Genomic DNA, 23,802 nt, shown 5'->3' on the forward strand with positions numbered 1-23,802 from the left:
TGAATAGCAAAAGATGTTTATGAAAACAGGGAAGATCTTATTACTGTTATGGAAGTCATTGAAACATGTTAGAGCATAAAACCATCTTCTACTATTGAGAAAGCTGATTCATACAAAGACTGCAAAATAACGAATTCATTTTCTGGTTATCATTTTCCTACAAGGTAATGCCTCATGCACACATGCTTTTCAGTCATCTTCAGAAGAAGTTAACTGAACCAACCAAAGCAAAACAAGACATACAGAACTTTGAAGCAGTAAAGTAAAACATCAGAGATGACACTGACTCCACTGTTAACAAAATTAGTTTCGAAAATGATAAAACAATGCCTGCCAAGAAAATATATCCCAAATTTTCCAGACAAATACCTTGAAATTACAGACACACATACATTTCTGGAAAAAAGGATGTTGAAGGGTGAGCTTCAAGTCTTCTATGCTAGCCCTCTCTCTCTCTAAATGTTAAATGCTTCTTATTACATTCTCTATATCAAAGACCTACTATGCGTAAGAAGGGCACTGTTGTAGTAATTAGTTTAATTCTGTTTCCCTATATGTTTTGTTTGAAATGATATATTACAAAATATATGAATTATTGACAAAATTTCATAATATGTTTGATGCTACAAAACAAATCCCCCCCTCCCACCGCCAATGGAATCTCTTAGCAGCCGCCACTGCTCTCAGCGCAGCTTTTATAAAGGATTCTCACCAGAAAATGCCAAATGTGACCTAACAAATTAAGTCCTAGCACAGAGAAACAAGGAGAATCAAATTGATGGTATATTCTGTGACTGTGACGAAGCCTTGGATTATCAGTAGTATACAGTTCTGGTTGGAAAATAAGACATTACAGCACATTTACAGACTGCATCACAGAAATAAAACTAAACTGAAAAAAGGGGTGCATAACATGTGAACCCCACAAGATTTGGTACTTGGTTTCCTCATGTTCTTAAGAAAAACTACAATGTTTGTGTCATAATTAAGGACCAAAACTCAACTTTACCAGACACAATCCACACAGTTTTCTACAATGGTTCAGTTTAAGTCTTCATTTTAAAGAGAATCATATACTCAGTTCTAGACAAGCAAGAATGGCTTGCTAATAGATAAAACTATAAATTGGGAAGAAATATTGGTAACATCAAAGGCCATTAATAAGTACATTAATCAGATTTTTTAAGGCAGTATCTGCAAGATGGTCTATGATTAACAATCAGACCTAATTTTTTAGAAATGTTTCTGCATTATGAAACTGTCATTTCTGTAACCATAGTCTTGCCAATAAAATATTACATAACCCATATGAATGGAAACAGACAGATTAATTTCTTTAGTTTAATATTTTAACTTTGTCAAAATGCAGCCAAATATTTCAAGGTAAGCAAGCAAACCTGAATCTACAAAAACCGATTTTCCACTAATTGTATGAAATATTCATTTACAGATTTTTAAGAACAAAGTAAAGCAACAGCAATTAACTTGGATCTCATTTCTCGAGTTCTACTTCTTAGCCTGGTGTTTTGGGTGACTTTTCACAATTAATCCATGATGGATTTCATTTAATCTTTTTTGTCATACTTCCAATTTCCTGTGCGTGTCTGTATCTGCCAGAACTATAAAAGTGAAAATGTGTATCTACATTTGATTGTAGATTATCATTAAAATAGTTAACTGAGAATATACTTTTTAAATCTAGTTAACGAAGGCTACTTCACATTGCCAATGTATACTTGACTTACTCCATGCCCAAAAAGATTGTCTTACAAGATGTGATCTATACAGCATGATGTACCAATATGAATATATCTAAAGGGACCACACTGCAGACGGGCCGTTAAGCACTAATGAATATATGAATGGGTGATATTTTGTTTGAAACAATGTCTTAAGTTCTCTCGTAGTGTATTTTTGTGTCTCATTGATCCGTCAATAACAATAAATTTGCTCAGCTTGGTGACAAAGGTATAAAAGTCAACACAGTTATGAAATTCATGGTATATATTGTCTGTTCGGTTATTTTTATATTCAGCATCCACAATTTCCTAATAAACTAATGGGTGCTGTGAAAATCCAGTTCATTACACACAGAGGTCAACTTTTTCTCAAAAGGGTGTGAACTTATTAAACTCTCCAGTGTTCTCTTATTTTCATCACCATCATTTTCGAACTCCAGTTTCCTGGGTGTGGTGTACAAGCACTCACCATCTCCTTCTGTCTCCATACATCTTCTGTTTCAGGACAACTTCCCATTTGTGTCCCACCTCCTCCTCATCTGATCTTACAATCTCTATGTGGCATTTTCTTAGTCTTCCCCGAGGTCTTCTTCCTATGACATTCAGGTTGAAATACCTTTTGGCAGATCTTCTGCTGTTCATTCTCATTATATGACCATACCACTGAAGTCTACATTTCTTTATGACACTGGTAACAGTCAGCTCAATACCAGATACTTTTCAATTAATCTCATACCTGATTGTGCCCTTTCTAGCTGGTTGGTTCACAGTTCTAATGAACCTCATTTCTGTTGCCTGAATTCTGCCGAAGTCTTCGTTTAGTAGGGTACATGTTTCTCAACCGTATGTTAGGATTCATGGGAAATAGGTGTGGCACATGGTTGCTTTTGCTTTTCATCATGTTTTATCATCACAAAGTAGGTTTATGATTTGATTGCAAAAACTGGGTGCTTTCTGTGTTCTTCTGAGTATTTCCTGCTTAATGGAGGTGTCTTTAGAGATCATGCTTCCTAGGTACTCCTTCTAGAAATATATTTGAGGTTGTTCCTTGCCTATTGATGGTCATTACCACTCTCTTTGTTTTACTTATTTTGAGTCTGAAATTTTTTAATGTGTTGTTCCAATCATTAAGTTTCTTCTGTTCTTCACTTCTGTCTCTCCCCATACTATCAAATTATCAACAAAAACCAGGGCACTTGGTTCACTGTCTATTTTCTTGATAGATTTTATGATCTTATCCATTACTACTACAACCAGGAGCGGTGATACGGCACTTCCTTGTAGGACACCTCTTTCTGTTTCAAATCATTCTGATCATCTGTTGCCTATCTGGACACAGCTGTAACAATTATTTTCTGCTGCAGAAATATGTTAACAATATCAGCCACTAATTTTTAAATTTGTTCTATTATTTTTTAGCATTTTCTTTCAGTCTTCAATCAAAAATCTTTGACAAACAGTTCAATAACAGAAAACAGTTAGGCCTAGTGATAATTTAACTATAAATTTAATAAGAGACAAACAACGTTTTCATCATGCTTCCTAAAATTTTAGAGATTTCACACACTTTTAAGTAACAAAAATTCTGGTTAATATTTTACTGTTACTATAGGAGCATGATGATTAAGCACTTTACATTGTAAATATCAAAAATATTTTAATGCAAAGTAAGTTGTACTCTAACAATAATGTTAAAATAAAGCAATACAATAATCAACTGAATGTAAATGTTCTTTTTTCTGCTATTGGTAGGGCCACAAGAACATTAAGCAATGTGACTGATTTCAATCACTTTAGTATCATCTCTGTACACTAAAAGAAAGGAAAAAAGTTGAAAGTCAGAATACAATTTGCAAGTCCTCAACTAGACAAAATATAAAACGATGTCCCCCCCCTCCCCCCAGCTGCACATATATGGATTACAGTGAAACCATGTGCTCATGATGTGATGACATTCTATGTTATCCTAACAAAGTTGAAACATATGACTAAACTACACTGAGTGAACATCCCCTCCTCCTCCCCACTGCTGTGTGTGCATCAAATGTCATACATAACCACAAACACTGTTTACAGTGTCTTCAGTGACACTTGTATGGATTTGAAGTTACATAAACCTTATTCATAAAGGCAAAACACAAATAGATTATGTGCCTAAAAATGCTCCATTTTTTATATAACTACATCTGTTAACATTAATAGGAATCTTATTCAAATATTGAAGAAAAGGAAGTACTTTTCAAGTAACTATGGTGCAATAAAAAGTGGCATGAAAAGATGTAACAAATATTAAATGAATAAATCCTTTATTGGCAATGTATTCAAAGGAATAAAACATATAATTATTTTATTTTCTGAAACGGCAAGAAGATCTGAGTTTAAAAGAATAGGTGCATTCATAAAACAGGTAGTCAAATGATGTAGATTGTCAGTAACATTGGGAAAAGTTCTTGTAATTGCACCAATAAAAATAAGAGTATATAAAATGTCAGTTGCAATCTCAGCTGTCAACATAATTTTTTCTAAAAATAGATAACTATCACAATAATTATTAAAATGGTATATAAATATAATGAACAACCTTTACAGGATAAAACTGTGCACCAGAGAAGCAATTAAAACAACAACTTTGCCCTTTGTTGACATTACTCTGACACTGCTGCTTATGATGATTGTGGATTTAAGGAGACTAAACATCTGAGGTTGTTTGTTTCCTATTCACACCACAGAACAGAATCGGTGTAGAATCATGTACCTTATCTGTCTGTTCTTGAGTAAATTCAATGTGAAAGTGTGACAAAGTTTTTGAAAAACTTGTGTAATGTGTGTCTAAAGCAGGACATAGGTATCAGGATGTGGAAAACTGCCTGAAAACCACATACAGGATGGCCAGGACATGGGCCTTCATCATACAGATTTGAACTGAGAGCAGCCTGGCTCTCCATCACCTGGAAGCAGCCACTTTTAACATCCACAGTTACCCAGGCTGGTGACAACCTTCTGCTTCCACAAATTATATCAAAGCTTTGAGCTGCAGTATCCTTCTTCTGATTTCTCAAATTCCACAGCGACTTCTTAGGAGAAAGGATAAGGCAGAATGGCTTAACCATGGCCTGTGGGTTGGTATGTTAGATCACGGCTTAAGCCAAGATCATTGCCTTTGGGACAAAATACTAAACTATCTGAGTGCTTAAGTATTCTTTTTAAGGTCAAAACTTTTAACCTGTTGGAGAAGTTAATTTTAGTGTATTTTTACTGCAGAGGTAAGGTTTGATTCCATTAAACTATTGATGAAGCTCTCACTGGACAATTTCCATTTTTAATTTTTACATAGAGGAAATACATAATTCAAGAAAGGAATTTTTAAAATCACTGAGTGCATCTTCACAATTTCTACCTTTTTAAACATGTAACCTAGGAAACAGTTTATAACCCCATTTTCACATACCTCTGCAAGTGTATACAGGGAGTCTCAAATCTTTAGAATCAAATTATATGGAAAAAGGACGTATCTAAACCATGTATTTTGAAATAAGAAACTAATGGTCACAAATGAATATGAATGATGGTGTAAGATCTTGAATACTGGCTGTATGGTCTTCAGGAAAAAAAGCAAATAAATAATGATAATGATAATAATAATAATAATAATAATAATAATAATAATAAATGAATCACAGTTGAGTGTGATGCACATGTTTGTAAATTGCTCATACAGACTGTGTTTAAAAGAAACAATGTCTGCAACACTGACATTGTCGACACTACCTTGGAAAACTGTGCACAACTGTCTGCAATGTTGCCAAGGTGATGTTTACCAATATTTGCATTTCATGGCTGGTTGCTGATGATGGATCATTACTTGGTACAAAATCCTGCAGGAACACATTTAATATATGGCCCAGCAGGATTTAGAACCCCAAAAGCTGAATGGACATATATTCCTAATTGAAAGAAAGTTTGCCACTCTAGATAGAAACATATGAGAAACTGGATTGTTTAAGTGACAGAGTGTTGGCCATGGCCCATTACAAAAAAATTGGTCTTACATTATAGTAGAGTTTAAGGAGATAGTGTTGGATTATGTGTAAAAAATACGTAACCCTACAAATATCTCATTAGAGAAAGCAGAGCTTATTGAGAGATTCATAGCAGCCTGTGTTCTTGCATGTGAGTATGGTATATTTGGCTGGGAGTTCCCTTTTGGGTAGTTTGGCTGCCTGGTGCAAGTCGTTTTGGTGCCACTTCAGCAAACTGTGTATCGATGATGATGAGTACAAAACACACACACACACACACACACACACACACACACACACACACACACACAATCCTCATCAGAGAAAATTCCTGATACAGCTGGGAATTGAACCTGGGGCATGTTCATTAAGAGTCAGCAACACTAATCATAAGACCACTTACTGCTGACTGTATTCTTGCATAATAGGCTTTAGTTCCTCATCTCAAAATACTCAGTTTAGGATCCTCTCTCCCATTTGTTGGACATGGAAGGTTTTTTTTTTTTTAAATTTAATTGGGGATACAAACAGATTAACCTTCACTTGCGTAAGGTCCCTAGCACATTGCCTCACTTTCCTAGTACCTTGTCTCACTTTAGAGAAGGATGAGAGTACTAACTAAATACTCACATCCTCATCAGAGTCCATTGGCTGCCATTCAAGGGGTATTCCCATGGTACCAGGATGTCCCTGCAATTCTTTGACCCATGGATTTGTCATTACTGCCTGATCCATTGGTAACTGCACAGGATAAAACAAAAGCAAGTTGCATTGAAATTACCTGTAGTACACACCTAGTGTTCATAATTTAGCAATGACAAATGATTTGCAACTAAATTTCAGGGAAACTACTCCAACAAAATAAAATGTAAGCAAAAATAATTGTAGCCTTCAACACAAAAAGCCTGTATAAACTGGCTTGAAGATACAACACTAGATTATTACTAATCATTACTTGGACAGTTATGCCTTGGCTTCTCTGTTTCTCACAGTTTGAATGTCACTTGGGAATTCAACAAAATTTTATGTACTACTGCAACTGTCTCTATATTTGCCCATCCAAACAACATAAATGGATAATTTATCTTTTCCAATATATTTATCAACAAATTTTTTAATTGGGTCATTTTTACCTTTCCAAGATCCTTCTTTACTGTAAATGTATTGCCTGTTTATATTTTGTTGTATCAAGCAATCCTTTATAAATGTACTGTATGGAAAAGCATTATGTACACCAGTCAGCTACCACAGTTAAAATACCAAATGTATGAGTCATAAAAATTACTCAGAAGTTCTGTTCTCCTTTTTGTAACTACGTTTTCCTGCACTAATTTTAATCCCAATTGTAGGAGGGAACTCAAAGAAATAGAAAAGTAAGGAAAGAGGATGGAAGAGTATATGGTAAGCAAAGACTTCTTGCTATGCTTCCCTTAAGGATAGTTTTGACAGTGCAATCGTTGGAATCATTATACCATTATATGGATGTACATAGTAGTGATGTCTTGCACAGTTGTTTTTTAAGGTAGGTGGTTGAAGGTTTGACATACAAAATTCATTGGGTGCTCAGCATGCTCTCAATCTGTTCATCTAAATAGGATGTGTGTTGATGAACCTTCTACTGTATAACACACTACAACCACACTACAACAGGTTTAGTCGATTCACTAAATACATGTCACTGAGAAATATAAGAACCGATCACTTTGAAAAAGACTGTCTGCCAAATAAAGCAAAAAAGGAAGGGAGAAACAAAGGAAACAATGAATGAAGATCAGGGTCAGTAATAAGTTCATTAGAGACATAACACAAGTTCAGATTCAGGAAGGATGAGGAAGGAAACTAGCCATGAGCATTTGAAGGAACCATCCCAGCATTCACCTTAAGTGATTGGGTAACTCAAGGGAAACCTCAGCTGTATGACTTGAGGGGGATTTGAACCACCATCCTCCTGAATGTGAGTCCATCGTCTTACCACTGTACCAACTTGCTCAGTAACACCTGCTAAACAATATTGTTTTGCTGTTTGCACACTTTTTACTTGCTTCTCAGCTCCAAATCCTCAAATGATAGTATGCTTCCCTATTATGTTTTTTTAGAAACAACATCCATCCCCCATAGTACAATGTCATGATATTTTAACTTCTTGTTTCTCAGTGCACCAATATCTTCCTACATGAAACACTTCAACATCACTCCAAGAGTAGCGGAAATAATACAAATCTAAACCAAATGAGTAAAATGTGTGTTTATCAATCATATTAAAACTGGGCTTACTCAAAGAATTAAGGTAAATGGATAACACAGGACTAGGTGGAATCATATACAGATGACACTGTACTTACAAAACTGTAAAATTACTGTCATAACAAATTAATTACTATCTTAATTAAGGAACTATAGAACAACAGTCAAAATACAGCTGTCAATGATGTTATACATATGTCAGTCCATTTAGACACTATATGGCAATTTAGTTGAAACAAATCTATAGTAAAGCTGAAAGAAATAAAAACTAACACGCAGCAACTAGTCTGGACACTCCTTATAAATATCAAAACTTCTTGATGACAGATCATCTCCAAGGAACTGCACAGTGACAAGTGACTACTAATTCTTTCTCTCCTAGATGGAATCAGTGAGTAGTACAGCAATCAGGTTATCATCCCATCACTCTCCTGGCAGTACGAATCAGATTTTTAAAATAAGAAGCACTACTTTTCCTTCAAATAGCTTCTCACTTGTTGTCTACTGAGTTGACTGCATACTTATTCTCTAACAAGAAAAATTCTCAAACTCCAATGGGGATCAAAATCAGATCCTGTACATGATGACCAGACAAACTGGCTGCTCAGTAACTGAACTGGAGAAATATCATAATACTAGGGTGGAATAAGTACTATTGACTTTCACAGCAAACAAAAGGTTTGTTCAGACTATGCAAGTATCTGAAAACCCCTTCACTGGATACTTTCTACAGGGTGAACATTAATAAAACCGTGAAACTGAACGGATGGACTCCTGACTGGAATTGGAGGAAAAAAAGGCCCTATGAACAAATGTCCAGAGAAACATCAAGGCACAAGAGATGGCAGTGACAAATGACAGTCCCTCTGACTACATGCTACATGTTCCTTGCGTGTTGCATGCTGTGTGGTTGATGCAGTATACTGTACACACCAGAATGGTCTGGTATTCAAGTCAAGAACAAACCAAGATGGTGTTCATGTATGGCCAAGTAAATGGAAACAGTGCATACACTTCATTAGGAGGACCAGGTTCTAAAAGATATTGAGATGAACCCAAGTACAAGCTGCTCCAGATCTGGTGTATGCAAAGTCCACCGTCTAACTGCATGTTCATCTGCCTGAAAGAACCCATGTTCACACAAATACCCAAAAAGGGATTGAAGCATCATGTGATGTGTTTGGTGTCCGGGAGAGTATTTGTTCTAGTATAGCTGTGCTACGTCTCAACCATTTCCATCTGCTTGGCTATACACAAACACCTACTGGCTTGTTCCCAACATGCATATCAGACCATTCTGCTGCTTACAGTACACTGAAATTTGTTGGTTTTATTACATGTTCACCCTATTTAAAGAACAGAAATCATTAGTCAAAAACAGGAAAACATGTGGTTTACAAATAAAATTAGAGACGAACTCATCACATAAAATTAGCAAACTGCACAGTTTAAATTTATGTCATACTAAGGAAAATACTAATACTTCTACATAAAAGTGATAAATTCGCAAAACGGGGCTCACAATGTTTGTGTGATCAGCAACTATTCTCATGAAGTGGAATGCAGTGTAAGATACCACAAATGACCAAATTAGGGAAGAAAAGGAAATTTACTGATTCAAAAATCACACTGTATGTGAAAGCGGAAAATACATAGCTCATAAAGTTACAAGAGTGACAATGAATTTATAGATCTTTTTTCAAGAACAGTAAAAAAAAACCTCCATCAAGACTCTTAAGAACTCTGCAGTCACTCTTATTATCAGTTACATTCCCTTCAACTACCTATTCTCACCTCCCACAACTGGGGATGACACTGAAAATGTTATAAGAAAAAGAAATAAAAAATAATTCTCCAAGTCCTGACACAATTTTCACTGATCTACTTGATTAGTGTTCCACATACATAAGCCCATTTTCAAAATCATACATGCCTTACTTGAAGATGGACTGTACCCTAGTTAGTGAGGAGAGCAGGGGAAATTCTGTTGCTCTACAGAAAAATGGAAAACCAATGACACACCAATTGCAATATTATGTGTATCATTCAAGGTCACTGAACATTATGTTGCTTTAAGACTAGACAGATTCTTGGAATCACAGAATATTATTTCATCTTCCAAACATGAATTACATACGAAGTCATGTGTACATGGTTAGTATGAATTTCTTGATCAACACTCAAAATAATGGTCATCAATGATTTGACACCCACTGTTGAATTACTTCACCCTGTAGAACTTTCTATGTCTTAGAGTCTTCAACAATATGTGTCCATGCTTCTGTCTCATATTTTCCAATGTCATCAACAACTAGGTCACTGTGTGAGGCTTTAAATCCAGCAAAGGGCTTCCTTGGTTCTTGGTGCTGAGTAATCATCAGTTTTTTAACAGCCTTCATATTAGAAACTATGTCTCACAAAATTAGACAAAACTCGTAACACATACAACTGAGAGTAAATACTCTTTTTCAGTCATATCTCAGTTTTTAAGACTTCTTAGGTTAACAAAAGGGCTCCACAACATTTTAACTCTTTAGTTTATTTCTTTGCCTTTCCATTCAGTCTTCAGCTGCTATAAATACCAAAATACATCCAAAGGTTTTATGATTTATTTATCAATACAACATTCTTTTCTGTGTGTTGATTATATATTATTTTAGAAACACTATAAGTGAGGAGGATGAGGGGTCAATAGTTTCTCCCTTGTTCATCTTCTTTTTTGTAAAGCAGAATGAATACTGGCTGGCTAGCAGCTACTCACAGAGGTTCAGTATGGGCTGTAATTAGTGTATGGTGGCAAAAATTGGTAGATACAGTAATGTATCCCCATGAACCATGGACCTTGCAGTTGGTGGGGAGGCTTGTGTGCCTCAGCGATATAGATAGCCATACCGTAGGTGCAACCACAACGGAGGGCATCTGTTGAGAGGCCAGACAAACATGTGGTTCCTGAAGAGGGGCAGCAGCCATTTCAGTAGTTGCAAGGGCAACAGTCTGGATGATTGGCTGATCTGGCCCTGTAACACTAACCAAAACAGCCTTGCTGTTGTGGTGCTGCGAATGGCTGAAAGCAAGGGGAAACTACAGCCATAATTTTTCCCGAGGGCATGCAGCTTTACTGTATGATTAAATGATGATGGCGTCCTCTTGGGTAAAATATTCCGGAGGTAAAATAGTCCCCCATTCAGATCTCTGGGTGGGGACTACTCAAGAGGACGTTGTTATCAGGAGAAAGAAAACTGGCGTTCTATGGAGCGTGAAATGTCAGATCCCTTAATCGGGCACGTAGGTTAGAAAATTTAAAAAGGGAAATGGATAGGTTAAAATTAGACATAGTGGGAATTAGTGAAGTTCGGTGGCAGGAGGAACAAGACCTTTGGTCAGGCGAATACAGGGTTATAAATACAAAGTCAAATAGGGGTAATGCAGGAGTAGGTTTAATAATGAATAAAAAAACAGGAGCCTGGATAAGCTACTACAAACAGCATAGTGAATGCATTATTGTGGCCAAGATAGACACGAAGCCCATGCCTACTACAAGTATATATGCCAACTAGCTCTGCAGATGACGAAGAAATTGAAGTAATGTATGATGAAATAAAAGAAATTATTCAGATAGTGAAGGGAGATGAAAATTTAATAGTCATGTGTGACTGGAATTAGAGAGTAGGAAAAGGGAGAGAAGGAAACATAGTGGGTGAATATGGATTGGGGGAGAGAAATGAAAAAGGAAGCCGTCTGGTAGAATTTTGCACAGAGCATAACTTAATCATAGCTAACACTTGGTTCAAGAATAATAAAAGAAGGTTGTATACATGGAAGAATCCTGGAGATACTAGAAGGTATCAGATAGATTATATAATGGTAAGACAGAGATTTACGAACCAGGTTTTAAATTGTAAGGCATTTCCAGGGGCAGATGTGGACTCTGAGCACAATCTATTGGTTATGAACTGTAGATTGAAACTGAAGAAACTGCAAAAAGGTGGGAATTTAAGGAGATGGGACCTGGATAAACTGAAAGAACCAGAGGTTGTAGAGAGTTTCAGCGAGAGTGTAAGGGAACAAATGGCAGGAATGGGGGAAAGAAATACAGTAGAAGAAGAAGTAGCTTTGAGGGATGAAGTAGTGAAGGCAGCCGATGATCAAGTAGGTAAAAAGAAGAGGGCTAGTAGAAATCCTTGGGTAACAGAAGAAATATTAAATTTAATTGATGAAAGGAGAAAATATAAAAATGCAGTAAATGAAGCAGGCAAAAAGGAATACAAACGTCTCAAAAATGAGATCAACAGGAAGTGCAAATGGCTAAGCAGGGATGGCTAGAGGATAAATGTAAGGATGTAGAGGCTTATCTCACTAGGGGTAAGATAGATACTGCCTACAGGAAAATTAGAGAGACCTTTGAAGAAAAGAGAACCACTTGTATGAATATCAAGAGCTCAGATGGAAACCCAGTTCTAAGCAAAGAAGGGAAAATAGAAAGTTGGAAGGAGTATATAGAGGGTCTATACAAGGGTGATGTACTTGAGGACAATATTATTGAAATGGAAGAGGATGTAGATGAAGATGAAATGGGAGATATGATACTGCGTGAAGAGTTTGACAGAGCAAGACAAGGCCCTGGGAGTAGACAACATTCCATTAGAACTACTGATTGCCTTGGGAGAGCCAGTCCTGACTAAACTCTACCATCTTGTGAGCAAGATGTATGAGACAGGCGAAATACCCTCAGACTTCAAGAAGAATATATAATAATTTCAATCCCAAAGAAAGCAGGTGTTGACAGATGTGAAAATTACCGAACAATCAGTTTAATAAGCCACAGCTGCAAAGTACTAACACAAATTCTTTACAGACGAATGGAAAAACTAGTAGAAGCCGATTTCGGGGAAGATCAGTTTGGATTCTGTAGAAATACTGGAACACGTGTGGCAATACTGATCTTACGACTTATCTTAGAAGAAAGATTAAGGAAAGGCAAACCTACGTTTCTAGCATTTGTAGACTTAGAGAAAGCTTTTGACAATGTTGACTGGAATACTCTCTTTCAAATTTTAAAGGTGGCAGGGGTAAAATACAGGGAGCAAAAGGCTATTTACAACTTGTACAGAAACCAGATGGCAGTTATAAGAGTTGAGGGACATGAAAGGGAAGCAGTGGTTGGGAAGGGAGTGAGACAGGGTTGTAGCCTCTCCCCAATGTTATTCAATCTCTATATTGAGCAAGCAGTGAAGGAAACAAAAGAAAAATTTGGAGTAGGTATTAAAATACATGGAGAAGAAATAAAAACTTTGAGGTTCGCTGATGACATTGTAATTCTGTCAGAGACAGCAAAGGACTTGGAAGAGCAGTTGAACGGAATGGATAGTGTCTTGAAAGGAGGATATAAGATAAACTTCAACAAAAGCAAAACGAGGATAATGGAATGTAGTCTAATTAAGTCGGGTGATGTTGAGGTTATTGGATTAGGAAATGAGACACTTAAAGTAGTAAATGAGTTTTGCTATTTCCGAGCAAAATAACTGATGATGGTCAAAGTAAAGAGGATATAAAATGTAGACTGGCAATGGCAAGGAAAGCGTTTCTGAAGAAGAGAAATTTGTTAACATTGAGTATAGATTTAAGTGACAGGAAGTCATTTCTGAAAGCATTTGTATGGAGTGTAGCCATGTATGGAAGTGAAACATGGACGATAAACAGTTTGGACAAGAAGAGAATAGAAGCTTTCGAAATGTGGTGCTACAGAAGAATGCTGAAGATTAGATGAGTAGATCACATAACTAATGAGGAGGTGTTGAATAGGATTGGGGAGAACAGACGTTTGTGGCACAACTTGACTAGAAGAAGGGATCGGTTGGTAGGACATGTTCTGACGCATTAAGGAATCACCAATTTAGTATTGGAGAGCAGCGTGGAGGGTAAAAATCGTAGAGGGAGACCAAGAGATGAATACACCAAGCAGATTCAGAAGGATGTAGGTTGCAGTAGGTACTGGGAGATGAAGAAGCTTGCACAGGATAGAGTAGCATGGAGAGCTGCATCAAACCAGTCTCAGGACTGAAGACCACAACAACAACAACAGTAATGAGTTAATGCAGAACCATTTCACACTGGAAAAAACATTAGTTTCAGTTTTGACCACCAGGTACAAATGTCATTTGACAGTGTGAACCAAAAATCTTCTAGATTGACTCCTTGACTAACACACCTAAAGGCATTTGCATCCTGAGCCTTTTTGCCTTCCTTGGACTGCAGTCTTACTTCCTGCTGCTTCTTGTTTCTCTCTTTGCTTTATTTTTTACAGGCCTTTGCAAAATGGCCCTCTTTACCATTAGTATAACAGGTAATTTTTTGTTTCCTAATTATGCTAGCTAACTGGACTGATTGTTTCTCTCTCACTGAGTCATCACCTGGAGAGAGAAAAACTTTTGTTGAAGTAGGTGAATGTTCACTGCAGAGTCTTTCTCACACATTGTCTTCAGTTTAGTCCACACACCAGCTAACATCATACACAACAGTAGGTGAGTGAGTGGCACTACATCCATCTGCATCGCAATAAGTTCCTGTGCCTTTGATTCCTGTTACTGTACAGAAAAAACCTAGTATCCTATGACAATAACAGCAATAAGTTACAGATGGAATTGGCCAACTCGTACAAATACCTGCGTGTAACACTTCGTAGGGACATGAAATGGAATGAGCACATACGCTCAGCTGTGGATAAAGTATGTGGGAGACTTTGGTTTATTGGTAGAATACTAGGGAACTGCTATCAGTCTACAAAAGAGATAGCTCACAAATCATTCATGTGAGCCATTCTAGAATATTTTTCAACTGTATGGGAACCATACCAAAAACAACCAACAGGGGATGTTGAACAAACAGGGAAAAGTGCAGTGCTACTGGTCACAGATCTGTTTGACCCATGGGCTACCGAGATGCTGAAGAAACTGCACTGGCAGACTCTTGAAGGTAAGACATAAACTATCCTGAAAAAGTTATTAACAAAGTTTCAAGAACCGGCTTTAAATGATAACTCTAGGAATATACTACAATCCCCTATGTATCATTCATTTAGGGATCATGATGACAAGATAGAATAATTACTGCATGCACAGAGGCATTCAAACAATCATTCTTCCAACAATCCAAACATGAATGGAACGGGAAGAAACCATAATAACAGGTGCAGTGGAACATAGCCTCTGCCACACACCTCACAGTGGTTTGCAGTGTAGATGTAGATGTATACGTTGAGCATTCTCAATATGGAAGAGATATGGTGACCTTGCTATCCAAAGTAGGGTTTGGCAAGCATGAAGACAAGCATTATAAACTACGGTGGCATGCGGGTCAGCATTTCTTGCTGAAATGGAAGATCAGGGTGGCTTGCAATGAAGGGTAACAAAACAGGTGTAGAATATTGTCAATGTACCATTGTGCCAGAAGGGTGTCATGGATGACAACCAAAGGGATCTTGCTATGAAAAGAAGTGGCATACCAGACCATCACTCCTGGTTTTTGGGCCGTATGGTTGGTGACAGTCAGAAAGGTATCCCAACACAGCGAGGCAGGTGGAGGAAGTCTCTAGATATGTCATCATGGTCATCAGGGCCCGGAATTTCATTGACTGGACTAAGACTGTCTTCAGTCACGGGTCTCACTTTTAACTGAGTGCCCATGAACTGTGAAGATGTCTCTGGAGACACTCCAGGCAGTTGTGGGATGCAAACCTGACTGTCACCCACCATACAGCCCAACAACCAGGAGTTATGGTCTGGAATGCTATTTCTCATTATAGCAGGTCCACTGGTCAGCCACTTGTCATCCGTGGCACCCATACACCACAGAGGTAAGTCAATGATATTCTGTACCCCATTTTGTTGCTCTTCATGGCAAGCTATATTGGACTTATATTTCAGCAAGATTATGCCTGCATGCACACTGTGAGAATTTCTACTATTTGTCTTATACTTCCCACATCCTACCTTGGCTAGCAAGATTGCCAGATCTCTCTCCAGTTGAGAGCAATTGGAGCACTATGGGCAGGGTCCTGCAATCAGCTAGTGATTTCGACAATCTAATGCACCATTTGGACAGAATTTGGCATGAAAACCCTCAGGACAATAACCAACAACTCTGCCACTCAATGCCAAGCCAAATAACTGTTTGCATACGGGCCAGAGATGGAATTTTTTTGTCTTATAGTGTACATTGCAAAATCCATAATTAATCATCTCTGAGACTGATATGCAGTTACTTATGCTAAAAGTTAATACTGATCAGGAAACAAAAGCTAATAAATCTGAGTCTGGGAAAGTAGACCACAAGCCAAATCTGAATATTCTAGGAAACTGTTCAAAGTTATGAACTGGATTGATGTATACTGTGCTAATGATACGCATGGAAAATACATTTATTAACAAAATCATCATCTTATTTGAAGACTGTTTTCTCCCAAAAGCTAATAAGATTAGACCAAAGTCTAAAAAAAACTCTTAAGTTGTCAAGGAATAAAGGTGCCTTTCAGGAAAAAAAGGGAACTGTACCTTCATGCAGTAACATTTCTGATCTTTATTCTATTGCTCATTATAAGGTTTACTGCAAAATACTGAAGAAACGAATTCAAACATCAAAGCAAATGCATTGTAAAAAAATCCTAGTAACGTCAGGTAACAAAATAAAGAGAGTATGGGATATAGTGAAGGAAAAGGCTGGCAGGACCAGAGGTAAGGAATATCATGTAGCTTTAAGTGTAAATGATAAATTGGTGACAAATGTTTGCTGCAAAACTTTATCAAGCATTTTATATCTGTTACTGAAAAGTTGTGGCTGTCAGGATCAGTAAATGGTGCCACAGAACACCTAAGATCAGTCAATACAAATAACTTCAGTAACATATGACTGTGACACATGAGAAGAAGCAATGCCCATTACAAAATCCTTGAAATCGAAAAATCAGTAGATAAGGATAAAACATCGGCTAAGTTAATAAAAGAATGTTCTTCTGAGTTCAGCTCAATAATAAGTTATTTTTGTACCAGCCATTTATGATTAGAATGCTTCTTAATTAATTGAATTATGCTGCAGTTAATCCTATGTGTAACAGAGGAGATAATGAAATTACAACAAACTTTCATACAATATTACTTCTACCAGCATTCTCAACATTTTTAGAAATGGTAAAGCACAAGTGGTTTCTTAGACACCTGACTACATATAACATATCATCAAACTTACACTCTTGTTTTCTAAAGGATTCTGATACTGAGGAAGCTACTCATAAACAAAAAATAAACAAAATAAAATACACCAAGAGAGTACTTAATATATTACACAATAAACTGAAGTCTACTGGTATATTCTGTGATCTATCAAAGGCATTAGACTATGTAAATCACAAAATAATTTTAGGTAAATTAGAATATTGTGGTGCTACAGGAAATCCCAAAATGGTTCAAGTCATATCTAACAAGAAACAAACAGTGTTAGTAGGAAAGAGTCCTGTATTAAGCTATCATTTGTCACAGCACTGTGAACTAATTGCATATAATGTCTCAGAAGATTTCATCTTCCTCTTTTTCTTGTGAATGTTAACTACCTTTGTACAGAAACATTACAGACATGAAGTTTGTTTCATTCGCAGATGATACAAACACTTATACTTTAATCTACGATAATGATAGAAGCTGAAGAAACGCATTAAAATTTGTGCCATGGCCAAGACTTGAACCAAAGTCTCCATGTGTACCAAGCTGGTGTGCTAGCTATTACACCACCACAGTAGTACAGCTCAGAGAGTTGCATGGACTACCCTAGTCCAGTACCCTCCATAACACAGTTTTCAATGCACATCTTTCAGCTATTTTGGAAAGATTCCAAAACCGATATTTCATGAACATTAATGAATTGTTTTCAGCTAATTTTTTTGCCACTAGACACTGAAAAGGCACACACTCTATGTGTATCTACAAAGTATGATGACAAGCAAATGGAAGAGATTTACCATTAAATTCTTGGGGTTACAACTTATAAGAATTCCACTTGGGAGAAGCATACCACAGAACTTCTGAAGTTCAGAGTAAGGAATAAATTGTTCAAAAGCTAAGATTAATTTTTTAGTTTAAATGTGTTTACAGCCTGTAGCAGAATTTTGCTTTCTGCAGGTGATTACTGGACAGACATTTTGCCTCTTTCTAATTTTATAGTTTTCCTGAAATGAGCCTTCTTTACGATATTATTATTATTTATCTGTCTATTTCAGTTCACTATTGAACTGAACATCAAGTAATTTTACATGGAGTTTTATTTAGTGTATGGCTATTTTTGCCTATTCTTGCAACCAGTGGGTAATTGTAACTTCTTTGAAATTGCAAAATATGAGTATTTCTTAAATTAAGATTCAAAATCATTGCTGTGAACCAGTTGCAGATGGGTTCAGCTATTGTCTAGGCTGTATGGTAAGGCTGAGTTTGGGTCCTTCTATCTACATCCAAATGACTACTTCGCAATTCACACTGAATTTCTCACCACAGGGTTCGTATAGCCACAAATCCAGACTTGGATGAAATAATTTTGGGTATTGGGCTGCATCATCATAACTACTAAAACAGCTGAAGTGCCATAGTTCCAACTGACTTTCTGTGGTCCTCTTCAGGATAGTTCACTGAAGAAGGCCATAGCAAGTCAGTCACAACATTGGCAATTTAGCTGTTTTAATAGCTAAAATGATGTAGCCCAATAATCAAAATATTTTATACAAAATTACACTGGTCATGGAAGCCTATGAACTTATATAACTTTCAGACTATTTCTTGACAAATAAATGAAATTTTCCATCTACAATAATCACTACTTAGTCCTTTTTTAAGATAGTTGTTTATTAGAACTAATAAAAGCACATAACTGTTACAGCTGTATGTTTTAACAAATATGGAAAATGAGTTCCTATAGTTATGAAAGCAAGAAAACTTAGTAGATGAGTGCTATGCAAGTCTGTGAATTATACACTATTAAGCAATCAGTAGCAGAATCATATCACTGAAATTGAACAGCTTTTCTGGAAGTAGGATGTTTCTGTCACCAGAAGAAGGTTAGTGGTCTACAGGATGATACACCTTAATCTTCATTGTTCCTTCATAAAGTAAAATTAATGCTCACTACAACAGGGGTACGTAGATGCAGGAGGATAAATAACTTCAACTGAAACCACATAACCTGACCTACAATCAATCAGTCTCAGTTTCCATTAAGTAAATCACTGACATTTTCGATTTTTAAGTGGACTCTTAATTACTGTCCCAAGTTATACATCAACAATCATGCTTTACTGTACTACTTATAATGTAATTGAAGTGTACATTGCCAGAAATGTAATAAAAATTTTTAAATCATTTTGTGATACCTTCAGCTGATATTTTCTGTATTTCATCCTAGCAAATCTTAGGATATGACTTGTTCTTATGTTAAATCCATAAATTGATACTAATGCATTCAATGTATAATGCTTCGATTTTAGATATGTGAAAATGGTCTCAGGCCAAAACTGTGGGATAATACATAAAATAAAGGAAACATCAGCTGCAGGCATCACAAGATCATTTTAAAAATTCATAACAACTGCAGACCTTGTCACAATGAAGACTGTAATACAGCATAGTTACCATGAATGAGCTGACAGTGTCTTTGATCTCTCAACATCCCAGTCCCCCCTTTTCTGCCATCTACAGACCACATTACTTCAGCTGTGATCTTTCTCTTCCTTGCACCTGGATTTCAACTTCATCCCAATATTTCACATTACCTTCCTATGCCACTTCTTCCTAGTGTTTATGCATATTTTTCCAATTTTTAATTTATGCCTGGCTTAGAGTTCTATCTTGAATGGAATGCCTTTTTGGATATCCTCCTGTGAACCCTACCTCCTCTGATTCTTCTTGAGAAAGTAGCAGAGGATGTATGTGATCGCTCAGTGTTGTAGGGTTCATATGAGCAACATTACCATTGAAAACAGTTCTCCTCCTACAAATAGTACTTATGATCTTTTCTACAAGTATTTAGAGTTAGTGCTTGTTCCCTCTTTTGAAGTTATCATTTTCTTTGAGTCAACCTACAATTTTCCTCAAGAAAAGATATGGTTTGAATGTGATACTATTAAAAGTTTTAATACTATTATAATTAATCATAGCTTCTGTGGTGTCACCGCCAGACACCACACTTGCTAGGTGGTAGCTTTAAATCGGCCGCGGTCCATTAGTACATGTCGGACCCGCGTGTCGCCACTGTCAGTGATCGCAGACCGAGCGCCACCACATGGCAGGTCTCGAGAGACTTACTAGCACTCGCCCCAGTTGTACGGACGACTTAGCTAGCAATGCAACACTGACGAAGCCTCGTTTATTTGCAGAGAAGATAGTTAGAATAGCCTTCAGCTAAGTCAATGGCTACAACCTAGCAAGGCGCCATAGCAATTGATAGTTATCGTATGAAGCACGTCTCATCAAGAACGATGTATACATATGATGGATTAAAGTTAAGTATTCCAGAAGCTACGTACTTTTCTTTATAGCATTCATTACGTATCCTGTTTCAGACCTCACGCCATCCTGCATGAGCTTATAGCGTGCATTTCGGCCTCCTCTAGCAATATAACAGCTTCAAGTGAAATGATCTTGCAGTCTCAGACATTAATTTACCTAAGCAGATTAGTTTGCCACACAATGACATACTGCACATTGTGTGATAATCTTGAGGTGGCTAGCAGTATGCTTAAAGGGAAATTATCTCTGAAAGACTGGACATGAAAAACAAGAATCAATAAACTACAGATCATGCCTTAGAAATGAAGGAACTTACTGTGAAGACATGCTCTTTCAAGCAAGCAAGCAAGCAGTATACAATACATATACATATCACATACATAACATAAAAATTGTGAATTAGGTTACAGAAGAGTGCCAGGATGTGGAAGTGTGTCTAATCTCCACTTGTGGAACATACGTGGTGAGATGTAAATAACCAAAGTGAGGAGGGACTTAATTCAAAATACCACCACAAAAAAAAATTCAATTTTCAGTCTCAGGTGAATAAGTGAGGCATAAGTAGTTGTGATGCAATTCAGCTGTCTCCAAGGAATACAAAGAAACCGCGGCACTTTATAAAATAATTATGTTCATCTGGCGTGTATAACAGGAAATTCAAATACAAATATCAAGACATGGAAACATTCCTAGGTGATTACCTCTTCACTTACATAGATCTGGTAATAAAACATTGAAAATTTTCCTAAATTCACTTTTTAGACAGAAATATGTATCTGATTTATATATATTTCATCATTATGCTTGTAAAAAGTGATATGAAATTTCTCAACATACTTTGTCTGCAGTAATTTCAGCAACTGTAAGATAATTTTCGAGGTACACACCACTGTCCAAAAACTTACTACTGTTCCTTCCATTCTTCGAGAAGAGGGAGGAGTTTCAGGTGGAACTAGCCCTTTGGATACAGCTCGCACAAATTCATGACGCTTGCGGCGGGCAAGAGCTGTGGTCTGGATAATCACTGCTCGAGGTGTTCGAAGGTAAGGCCGCGCAACCATCTCTGACAATCGTTCTGTGACCTCCTCAAGTTCATTCTGAAAAGTGTTACAATGATTTTAAGCTACAGTGTTACCTATTTGATGCTTAAAAGTCTACAGTCAGTAGAGCAGGAGATAGTTGTAATATTACAAGGATAGTAATTTCTAAATGATTAATGGAAAATCTCATATAAAGATGTGAAACAAATACTAACAAAGAGATAGAGGGGCTGGCCAGTACTTACTTCAGCTCAGTACAGCCGATATATACACAAAAAACAGAACCGAAAATTTATGTTCCTAGCTTTCGGAACAAATGTTCCTTCATCAGGGAGGAGAGAGGGGAAAGAAAGGGAAGAAGGGAAAGTGGATTCAGTTACTCACAACCCAGGTTATGAAGCAACAGGGAAAGGAAAACACATGCCTGCACTGCACAGCCTTTTACATCGGTATGACAACAACTAAACTGGCTGAGCGCATGAACAGACACAGACGAACTGTCCGCCTAGGAGATGTCCAATACCCAGTAGCGGAGCATGCCCTCCAGCATAATTCTAGGGACCTAGGAACCTGCTACACCATATGTGCCATTTGGCTTCTCCCACCCAACACCAGTCCTTATGAACTGCGGAGATGGGAACTTGCACTCCAACACATCCTTTCATCCCGCCATCCCTCTGGACTGAACCTGCGTTAAACAACCTCACTCCCATTTACTCTTCAGTCTTCTCCTCTTTCCCTTTCCTCTTTAGCCATGCACGCATCTTTTCATCCTTCATAGTTGTGTTTATCTTTATACTATATACCTCTTTACTTCTGTATGCATCCTCTTTGGTTTGAAGCTGACACAGAACTTACAGTAGAATATCTTTGGCTTCCCTCTGACAACCATGCCTCCAATCTTGCTACCCACCCTGTTTTCCTTTCCCTGTTGCTTCATAACCTGGGTTGTGAGTAACTGAATCCACTTTCCCTTCTTCCCTTTCTTTCCCCTCTCTCCTCCCTGATGAAGGAACATTTGTTCCGAAAGCTAGGAATGTAAATTTTCGGTTCTGTTTTTTGTGTATCTATCGGCTGTACTGAGCTGAGGTAAGTACTGGCCAGCCCCTCTATCTCTTGGATAGTAATTTCTTTCAGACATGAGTAATACACATAAAAGATATACTAACAGGTACAATACAAAACTTACTCCATTTGAATGAGACAGTTACAAATACTTGTCCCAACTATAACACCCGAGAACAAAGAAGAATATTTATAGATCAACAGAAAACAGTATTTTTAGCTGAACAGTCGCTTTTGTTAAGCAGCTGATCAAATTTACACTTTATCTTGTGACAGATTGCAGCATTGTTGAGTGCTTAATGAATGCAGTACTAATAAAGAATCACTAAGAACAATGGATTGCCCTTGGAAAAACTGTGAAAGAAGTTTAAAAATGTCAAACTTTTGAAGCTAGTGAGACAAACATAATGATGAAACAATTTAATGGCATCTTCTGATAAATATGTCCGGTATTCATTTCTCTCATGTCTAAATCATGTAATCACTGCACCTTAATTTGCTGCTCGTAGATATATCCAGATACTTCATGTTTGTGACTCCAGTTTGTAGGCGAGTAATTTTTTCAGCTGTTTATGCACACTACATTACATTTCATTATGTCAAGAGTGAGTATCTATTATTTGGAACCATGTGAGAATTAAATGTCTACATTAGTGTTCCCACAAACAAATTAAGTCTCCAGTTTAATAAGGAACAACTGTTTATTTTGTAACCATTCTCACCAATAGCCACCTTGTCTCTACAGCAGAAAAATAACTGGCCAGAGATGTTACAAGGAAAAAGAATTCATACTGAGATAAGTTGAAAACTGTATCAAAGAAATTAAACTTTTCATACAACAACAAGAAAAATATTAATCATCTATATGTCTTCCTGCTTTCTACAACAACTTTCTAATGATATTTTTTCATATATAACTACATTGTCTAAGAACAGCTTTCAATGGCTAATGATTATTGCCTTAATGTAAGTAATATATATGACTTCCCAAAATCACTGCAGATGAGTGCAGAGACAATTCCTTCAACAAGGATACAACTGATTCCAAGAGTAATTTTTCTCCCAGTGAACCAGTGTTCTAGGTTTAATGACATCAGTGCTGAATAGATATTAAAACTCCTGGCTTCCTTCCTTTTACTCAACTAAGCAAACAACA

General features: G+C 36.9%; 1 protein-coding gene across 3 annotated transcripts in view; it reads right to left on the reverse strand.

The window, feature by feature from the left end:
* Positions 1 to 23,802, reverse strand: part of LOC124802978 (ankyrin repeat and IBR domain-containing protein 1-like) — a 579,445-nt gene that overhangs the window by 153,105 nt on the left and 402,538 nt on the right. For all 3 annotated transcript variants that reach the window (XM_047264079.1, XM_047264078.1, XM_047264080.1), the window contains 2 exons: positions 21,447 to 21,638; positions 6,389 to 6,499 (listed from right to left, as the gene is read on the reverse strand). In XM_047264079.1, the coding sequence (XP_047120035.1) occupies positions 6,389 to 6,499; positions 21,447 to 21,638 (303 nt within the window). The remainder of the gene's footprint in view (positions 1 to 6,388; positions 6,500 to 21,446; positions 21,639 to 23,802) is intronic.

The sequence above is a fragment of the Schistocerca piceifrons genome, chromosome 6, assembly GCF_021461385.2.
Source record: "Schistocerca piceifrons isolate TAMUIC-IGC-003096 chromosome 6, iqSchPice1.1, whole genome shotgun sequence".
Lineage (NCBI taxonomy): Eukaryota > Metazoa > Arthropoda > Insecta > Orthoptera > Acrididae > Schistocerca > Schistocerca piceifrons.